The sequence below is a fragment of the Aplysia californica genome, unplaced genomic scaffold, assembly GCF_000002075.1.
Source record: "Aplysia californica isolate F4 #8 unplaced genomic scaffold, AplCal3.0 scaffold00051, whole genome shotgun sequence".
Classification (NCBI taxonomy): Eukaryota; Metazoa; Mollusca; class Gastropoda; order Aplysiida; family Aplysiidae; genus Aplysia; species Aplysia californica.
In genome coordinates, this window is record NW_004797321.1 from 279881 (window position 1) to 289880 (window position 10000).

At 38.4% G+C, this 10000-nt stretch overlaps 1 protein-coding gene across 1 annotated transcript in view; it reads right to left on the reverse strand.

Moving 5' to 3' along the window:
- The window catches only part of LOC101854311, a gene marked incomplete at its 3' end in the record, with an annotated part of 35484 nt that overhangs the window by 14154 nt on the left and 11330 nt on the right, over window positions 1-10000 (reverse strand). Inside the window, 4 exon segments of the mRNA XM_005092724.3 lie at window positions 5285-5382; window positions 6636-6798; window positions 7478-7660; window positions 9661-9798. Of these exon segments, the coding sequence (XP_005092781.2) occupies window positions 5285-5382; window positions 6636-6798; window positions 7478-7660; window positions 9661-9798 (582 nt within the window).

Genomic DNA, 10000 nt, shown 5'->3' on the forward strand with positions numbered 1-10000 from the left:
GGTCTTGAACATCTAGCTCTCACTGGCAAAACTGAAGGCAAGTGAGGCAGGGGTAGGCCCAGAACAACATACTTAGGGAACCTCAACAAATGGGTAACAGGAAAAGATCAGGGAATCGTAGCTTTTTTTAGAGCATCCGAGCAAAGGAATGAATGGGAATCCATGATCGCCGATGTTTGTCGCAGATCTGGCACTGGATGATGATGATGATGATACGTATTGTATCTCTAAGAAAGGTACGGTATTACAGTAGAACACAGCATCTCAGTAAGAGAAGATAAGATAAGATAAGATAAGGTATGATAAGATAATACTTTATTATCCCAGAGGGAAATTTTTCTTGGCTGTAGAGGACCGTAAAACAGATGTAGGTATACATAAACATTAATTATATATTTCTCTCATAAAAATTCAATATGAAAAGAAAAGTAAAGCTGACAAAATGTACATATCACATCAGGTGTATCATTCAATCACACGCAGGGATTTAATTTCAAGACATTTAGGGTTATATAGATCCATACTCGAAAGAGCAATACACATTGATGCTTATTCTGACAATAGCCTTAGCTAGATGGTAATAAATACTCCTTTTATATCTTTCCTTCTTTTGATTTTACAGGTGCATATCTGCCCCTGTTCGATCTTACAATTTGCGTGGAAAATGAGGTGAGGTGGGTCGTTTATAATACTTTTTATCTTTTTTATATTTGTGGTCATATTTCATCAGCTATAGTAAAATCATATCCACAGATCTTGCTGGCATCTCTAATGGTTCCGTAAAATGTTTCTTTATCTTTCACCCGACAATTTCCAGCCCAGCAGCAAATGCAAAAGTAACACGGTTACAACCTAAGAATGGTATAAAAGGGACATAATCTTATTATCTACACTGGAACGTCTTAATTTCTTTAAAAAGGAATATTCTTTGGTTTACTTTTTTACGCACAAGAGCAGCGTGGAGATGCCAGTCAAGCTTGTTATCAATTGTTACTCCAACTTCTACCTCCTCATCTTTAATAAGTAGAGGTTGCAATTGGTCTTTTTTTAAACTCTAAAGTCCATTATTAATTCCTTTGTCTTTTTTAAAATTTAATTTAGTAAAAGGGAGTGGTTATCACACCAATTTGCAGATACATTTAGAGCGTCCTTGCATTCATTTTCATTTGTTGTTATTAGGCCTTGTAGTGTAGAATCATCAGCAAATTTTTATTAGTTTGATGGTTTTGTTATTAATGTAAAAGTACAGTCATTGGTGCAGAGCGTAAACAAGTCAGTGGAGATTACACAACCTTGGGACGCACCGGTGTTCGTGAATATTAGGTCGGATTTTACACCATTTAATTTACATATTGAGGTCGATTGGTTAAGAACTCAAGAATCGAAGTTATAATGGCCTTGTTTGTGTTCATGTTCATTAGTTTTGAAACCATTATGTAGGCTGGGTTGTGTAGAAAGTGGGTGAAATATGAGCAAAAAGTATCCTGCAATAATTAAGTGGTGTGTCTATGTGTTTGTAGATGTGATTTAAGAACACGAGAATGGCATTTTCTACGCTCCTTTTGACACGATGTTGCATATTGTTTTCCTGTATGTCTTCTGTAGATTTCAGTTCTTCTAAACATTTAATAAGGACAGATGTTAAAGTCATTCATATTTTGAGGTGATTGTTTCTGTGGGACAGGAATTATTCTGAAGTGGATACTCGGTAAAACAGATTCTCAGCACGAAAATCAAACTCATGCCATCTGCTAGCATAGGCAAAAGAGCCTAACCATTACACCACAGGCACTCGGGTTCGAACTCATGATCTGCCCATATGAGACCGGACGTGATAACCATGAAACTATGGGCTACCCGAGAATTACAAAGTTCTATCTGCTCAGTACCTAGTTTCAGGGGCGAAGGCTGACTTGTTTGACAGGGTAATCAAAGTGAAACGGGACCAGATATGGCCGGTAAATATCACACAAGAATTTTACTCGAGGCGGCGACTCTGAGTTGTGAATGAAAACAAATCCAGAATTCATATTGTATGTTCAACCACAAAAATAATCGGGAAAGTATCTTATCAAATATCAATTCCAACTATAATAAAATTAAACTTTAGATGTGAATACACAAACACAAAACAAAAAAGCAGAGATGTCAGTACTAGATCTATATGTTATAGGTCTACCAGTGAGTCTAACTCTTTGGTAGAACATGACAATTATCATTTTTTAAATTTCACATTTGGCTGTTTTTGTCTAGCCTTTCGCAGGCTATTTCTATGGCCGTGAAACCGTTTTTAATGTTAGGCATACTGTTCATTGTTGATTATGAACGTCTTTTTACATTTAATTTGTGAGGTTTACGTTTATGGGTGAATTTTACAGCGACAAGGTTTCAAAATTAGGAAAAGAAGTAGTGATTATTTGATGACATGTATATAGACGCTTCGCCACTGCCTAGTTTAGAGAAATGTGACATAAAAATGTTTGAGTTTCTCAACATGTCAAGCGCTTTCGAAAGCAGTTCTTTGAATTGATAAGGACTCCGAATCGAATAACCTTACGATTTTGATAGAGCATATAGAACATTTAGTGAGGCAGCGTTGTGAAACCAGGCGCTCGTCAAAATACAGAAATAGGAGAAACAGGTATTGTTCCGAAAGTTAAAGAAATTTTAATCGAATGTTTATTTTTGGGCCCAACATTTTTCATGTCCATATAACAACACATTTCCACATGAATCTTACTGAAAAAACACCGATTGAAGGCACAGAATATATGCCATTTGTCTATCTTCAAGGACTCTATAGCTATTGGAGTTACCAAACGTTTGCGGCCATTTTCTCGCTAATTTCACCACTGAAACCAGGCAACCTCACTTCCTTCAATCGCGGATATCTTGAGTTCTATTCGAGATATTTGGATTTTATTTCATAGAAAGCAAGGCAAATAAATCAGCTTTCAGCAGATACCAAAAACTCCACATACACAAAAATTGACGAGCGCCTGATTCCACCGTGTCGTGACACATTGGTTTGTGAACTCATGGTCTTAGTGAGTCGTTGTTGTTGTTGTTGTTAGCGATCCAGTAGCATCTGAGCGTTAACTCTTCTGCATGATGCCATTCGGTAATAGTTGCATGTTTGTTCTAACTGTTGTCTTGAGGAGTAGAGGCAATTAGATGTGTGGGGTAGCTTGGGAAGAAAACATCCCCTTAAATCAGTTAGTTTTTTACAGAAAAAAAGATGATGTTCCTCTGTCTCTGAGGGGTAGTTACACAGTGGGCAGGCAGCAGACTGCTTTACTCCAATTCGGTTGAGATGTTGGTTGAGGGGTACATGTTGTGTTCTAAGTTGGAAGATTATGGATTGATCTCCCCTCCTCAACTCATTGATTGGATCTTTGACCAGTGGTTTATTCATGTGGCCATACATCTTCCTTCCTGTCGTACCTGTGGCCCAATCATTCATCCACTCTTCCTTGAGGTTTGACTTGATCATTTGGCAGCAGGTGGTGTAATTCGTAGGAATTTCAGGCTGAGGGAGGCTAGCTCCTTTCTTTGCCAGAGCATCAGCTCTTTCATTTCCCGGTATCCCAGTGTGGGCAGGAATTCATTGTAGGACTACTCTGACGTGGTGCCCACTTATCAAGTTATGTAGACTCCAAATCAAATGCAATATATCTTTGTTCACATCAGTCCCACTCTCAAGTGTCTCTAGTGTTGAAAGGCTGTCTGTAAATATAACGATGTCTGTGGTAGCAAGTAGGTTAGTGTCAAACAAGTAGTTGATGTAGTTTGCTGTGTTGGTGATAGCCTGTTGTTCGGCAATGAAATTGGAGCAGAAGGACCCGCTGGAGTTGAAGACTTCTTTTTTTCCCCACTGGGCAAGTTGATCACTGACCCATATCCAGCGTTGATTGTTGCCTTAAAGGCAGATCCATCAGTGTATGAGTGGATCCATGTTGGTGGATAGGAATCAATTGTTTCAAGGGCAGAATGTTTTAGTGCTACAGGATATGTGTTTCTATTGCTCTTGTCCAAAAGTGCTTTCCTAATTTCTGGCTTTGCTATGGTGAGATGTGGTGGGAGAGTTGAGGGAACTCTTTCCAGAGGTTCTCGTCTTTCAGGGAGGTGATGTTTTTCTTGGAGATTTAGAACAGTGTCAAGTACAGATTTTGTATTTTTTAGTCTTTGATTAGGTTTCCACTTGTCAACAAGGACTCTATTAGGGTGGTTATTTTCTAGCCGTTTAGATCTTTCATATATTTCTAAAGCTGTCCGTTTTCTTCGAGTTTCTAATGGCTCAATATTTGTGTGGATTTCACAGGCCGTAGTCGATGAGGATATCATTCCGCCAGAGATAAGACGAAGAGCTTGGTTTTGGATGGTGTCCATCGAGTTCTTTGAAGTTTTACTGCAAATGTTTTGTAGAACAAGATTATAATCAAAAACAGCTCTGGTATATCCCAAATAGAGGCCTCTCAAGGTGTTCTTGTCTGATCCTCAGTTGGTACTGGCAAGTCGTTTGATGAGATTAAGTCTCTTCATAGCCTTCTTCCTGAGGTTGTTGGTGTGTTGTTTCAGGTTGAGCTTGCTGTCAAGTTGTACTCCAAGATACACTGGGTTATTCTCCTTTTTCAAGTTGTTTACCATCTATTTTGAGAGGGATTTCTGCATTTGCAAGGTTATAGCTTCTCATAATAACAGAGTAGACAGTTTTTTCGCAATTTACTTTCATCTTCCATAGACGGCAATAGGTTCCTAGGGAATTTAGATCATCTTGTAGTCTTCGTCTGCTTATTGTTGTCGAGTTTCCAGTGTGCCAAAGGACCAGGTCGTCAGCAAAAAGGGCTTTTTCTGTTTTGAGAACATCTGAAACATCATTGAGGAAGACAAGGAATAAGGTACAGCTGATAGAAGATCCCTGTGGGAGTCCTTCCTCCAGTACTGCTTTTGGAGATAGAGTTTCATCCATCTGGGTCTGGATAAGTCTATCTGTAAGGAATGATTTAATCCAGGAGTACATGTTTCCCTTGATTCCCATGTTCTGCAGTTTTAAGAGTAGTCCTTTCCTCCATACTCTATCGTAGGCTTGTTGGAGATCCACAAACACAGCCGTTGTCTGTTCCCCTCTTTGAAATCCATCAATGATTTTCTGTGTGAGCCTGAAGAACTGGTCTTCTGTCCTGCCTTTTGACCTGAACCGTGCTTGACACTGTGAGTCAAAACGGCCAAAAATGTCAAAGAGAACTTTGTAATTCTTATTCTACGGTAGCGTAGAGCTACCTACCTGAGTCCCAGTTCGTCCATACTGCCACGTCCCCATCAGACCACACCCAGGTTCCTTCAGTTACCTCGTCTGTCATTGGTAGCCAGATTGTGTTGGAACTGTGTTGATGTGTGTGTGTGTGTGTGTGCGTGTGTGTGTGTGTGTGTGTGTGTGTGTGTGTGTGTGTGCTTGTGTGTGTGCGTGTATGTGTGTGTGTGCGTGCGTGTGTGTGTGTGTGTGTGTGTTCGCGTGCAATTGTATTTGTTTGAGAGTGTGTTGATGTGTTGGTGTGTGTTCGTGTGCATGCGTTTGGACGTGTTAGGAACAGAAGGTAGGGGTGGGTGGGAGAAAAGGGGGAGGGGGGAGATAAATAGTTATGAGTTTCCTGTGTTTCAAGCTCAAATTTCTTCCATCCTATGTGATTAATTTTTTATTCACCTGTGGGAGAATCTTCTCTCTCTCTCTCTCTCTCTCTCTCTCTCTCTCTCTCTCTCTCTCTCTCTCTCTCTCTCTCTCTCTCTCTCTCTCTCTCTCTCTCTCTCTCTCTCTCTCTCTCTCTCTCTCTCTCTCTCTCTCTCTCTCTCTCTCTCTCCCCCCTCTCTCTCTCTCTCTCCAAGGAAGAATTGGATCAACCCACTTTGAGCAGCCAAAAACCAAACCTTTTTAAATAGAAGCGTGGTGGAATCAGGCTCTCGTCAAAATAATCAAAGTGAAGAAACTTGCATTTTTCTGCAGGTTTGTGAATTTTTATCAAATTTTTGTTTTTGGGCTCAACACCTTTCATGTCCATTAAAGAACTCATTTCTGTGTGGATTTTTCTTAAAAACGTTGATGAAAGACACAAAAAATGTAAATTTTCAGTTACCACGGACTGTTAAGCTAAGGAAATAACTACTTTTTGGTGGCCATTTTCTCACTAATTTTACCTCTGAAAACAGGTGACCCCACCTCCTTCATTTGCAAATATCTCAACTTGTATTCAAGATAAATGAATATTTTTCATTGAAATAAAGACAGGTGAACTAGCTTTAAGATGACACCGATAACTCTACATGCCCAAAAATTGACGAGAGCCTGATTCCACCACGCTGCTTCACATATGTATTAAAATAGACAGATGTTAAATCAATTACAAATCCAGGTATCGCAAGGCCGGATGTCAGATAGCCTTGAATTTAACACCTAGAGTTTGGATATTCATCAGTGCTGTTCTGCCAATAAAAGGGTTTTAACTTGTAGCACACACGCACAAGCACACACACACACACACACACACACACACACACACACACACACACACACACACACACACACACACACACACACAAGAATGGGTAAACCACACCAGAGCACTCGCCAACCATCTACTTACATGAGATTGTACAGGATGGTGTTTTCTGCCTCGGTTTTGGCGGTGGGAAGCGCGCCTCCGAGAGCTCCACATGCCTCTTTAGCATCAGATAATTGGACCGAGGAGTCGAAGTACTTGTAACACTGTCCACTGGCCAAGTCCAGGGACCAACCATGCGGACAGACTGATCACGCGAAAAGAAAAACAGAAAAAAGAATGACTGAATAAAAGATTTTTAAACAGTTAAATCAACGTTCAATGAGTTTGTTCAGTTCAAAATCTATGGAAGCTTACAGCCATATATAAGATATAACAATATATGCGTATTATATTTATAATATGTCATATTATATGTGTATGACATATATATATATATATATATATATATATATATATATATATATATATATATATATATATATGTGCACATACACATATACATATATAAAATATTTGTGTATATTTTAATTTTTAGAAGTCAAAAGAACTTGAATTAAGGAAAGAAAAGTTACTGTTTTATGGGCTGGATATTTGTCTTCTTTCATGTGTTTATTTGCTTGTTTGTGTAGTTGTTTGTTTGTTTATTTGTTCGCTCGTTTTTTTGGGGTTTTTTTTTGTTGTTGGGTTTTTTGTGAAGGGAGAAAAAAGGGGTTGTTACTATTTAGAAGGGTTAAATGATCCTCACAATAGTCATATGGGAATAAAGACTCTGCCAATCCATACGCGTCTTCATTAGTGACTGTCGTATGCTTTACCACAGCCAACTTTTTTTCAGGGGAAAGAAGGTTACATGGGCACAATGACCTTATTCATTTTGTGGATTAAAATCGTGTCTCAGGCAAGAAGTCTGAATAAAGACTTACCATCACAGACAAATCCTAGATCTGACCATTGACCAGACGTGAGGCAGATTTTGTCCATCGTAACGTCAGAGGTGTCACATTTGTAGGTGACCGTTGCCCCCAAATTATAGCTGCTCTGATTCCCACCAGAGACAATTGAGCCATCAATTACGTCTCCAGGATTCCCACACTTCACATCAGATGCTGGAGAAAAGAACAAACAATAATATAATGCAATCATGACACTTTTCAAATATTAAAAGCAACGTAATGAGACAATGACACTTTCTACCATACTTAAACAGCATAATGAAACAATGACACTTTCTCCCATACTTAAACAGCAGAATGAAATAATGACGCTTTCTCCCATACTTCAACAATATAATGACATAATGACACTTTGTCCCATTTTAAACACCATAATGAAACAGGGACGCTTTCTCCCGCACTTAAATAACATAATGAAATAATGACACTTTATCTCATACTTAAACAGCATAAAAGAATAATGGCACTTCTCCCATACTTAAACAATATAATGATATAAAGACACTTTCTCCCATTTTAAACACCATAATGAAACAGGGATACTTTCTTCCACACTTAAATTACACAATGAAACTCTGATGACACTTTCTCCCAAACTCAAACGACGTGATGAAATAATGGCACTTTCTCTCATACTCAAACAACACAATAAAACAATGACACTCTCTCATACTCAATATCACTGGAAGTTTGCTACAAAATTATTGAACACCTATCTTTATCTCGTGTCGACCTGCTTTTAAGTCGGCATAACAACAATAGATGAAGCTACCGTATGATTTAAGTTGGGAAGACGGCACTTTGTTCTTGTACAAATGTGACTGAGTACGTACAAGATCAAAATGTGGAGAGCAAATAGAAAAAAACAAGGAAAATTGTCAGCACCAAAGCTACTAGCCATCGTATTCAAGAAATCAAAAGTAAAATAGATAAAGAAACATAGACACCTACCCCACCTCATGTCGGATAGAAACAAGGCAAAGAAAACAAGAGAGTGGCTGAAAAGAAAATGCCTTTTTACAAATCAACATTTTGCTATAATTCCCAGACACTGCTTCAGTCACGACACTCTAGTTCTCTAGTACAAGATGGAGAAAAATGTGTCAAAACATGGTGGAATCAGGCGCTCGTTAATTTTGGGGCATATATGGAGTTATTGGTATAACCTTAGAGCCTATTCATTTACCTTTATTTTGGGGCACATATGGAATTATTGGTATCATCTTAGAGCCTATTTGTTTGCCTTGATTTTGATTTTAAAAATGTCTATCTATCTTGAATAGAAATCAAAATAGTTGCGGTTGAAGGAGGTGGGGGTCGCATGGCGAAGATGTAAAATTTGCGAGAAATGGCTGCAAAAATTTGGGGACTTCCAACAAAACTTTACGTCCTTGAAGACTGAAATTTTAGTTTTTGTGTCTCTGGGCAATTTTTGTTCTAGTAAAATGTTTTAAATGGGCTTGTAAGATGTCAAGATAAGAAAAAAGGCGATATAAATTGCCCAACGGGAGAAAGAATGCTGATTTCTTCGATTTCATTATTTTGACCAGCGCCTGATCTCGCCATGATGTCATACACGTAATGAACACAGAATAAAAAGTAAAACAGAAAAAAATAGAAAGAGTGAGTCTATCTGATGAAGCACAAAAGTTTCCCTGATATTTGTTGAAAACAATGTACAAAAGTAAAGAGTGCTGCTGCAAATTTATGTTATAGTGGTGCTTGAACATCAAACTACCAATTCTTTAAATCGGGCGTTGCTCATAGTTCAAACTGAGAGAGATTTGGAAGGATGAGATGGCAGCTTGACGTCATTCACATTGGCACATCCGAAATTTCCGCAAAAGAAAAAGTTATTGAATAGGAAAAAAAAACTAGCCTCTCTTCAGCACCTTATAAATCAGGGAGCAGAAAATCTATTTTAAAAGAAGATTTTATTTTTCTTTTGAAGAGGGAAGGGGGGGGGGGGGGTCTTTATTTGTTAGGGTTTTTTTTTCTCTTACTCTATGGAACACAAAAATGCATGCAGAGCACAATTAGATCTAATGCTAATCCACAAACAACCAAAACAGATAACCTGATGGATTCGTGAAAATTAAACAGCCACAAAATTATGTGCGAAAGACAGAGAATGTATCGCTCGGGTGTCTCACCTTTATCTGAGACTGCAGGTAAATCTACTTCACAGGTTTTGGCACACTGAAATCTTGCTTCATCCTCATAACCTGACAAACTGCACAGGCCTATTTCAGATTTCCTAGCACAGTTTTCGTCATTGTCATATGCAGTGCCTGGAATAATAATACAGTCATAATGATCAATAGCATTTGTATAGTGCAATTTTTTTTTAAAATTATGTATTATTAATCCAGCAGACCCGATAGTATTCTGAAACGATATCAACTTCCTGGAAGGAATACGGTGCAAGCAACCATTTCGTGAGGTAGCACCATAACTATTGAAACTAGGGTTTTTTAAGTTTTAGAGGAGGAG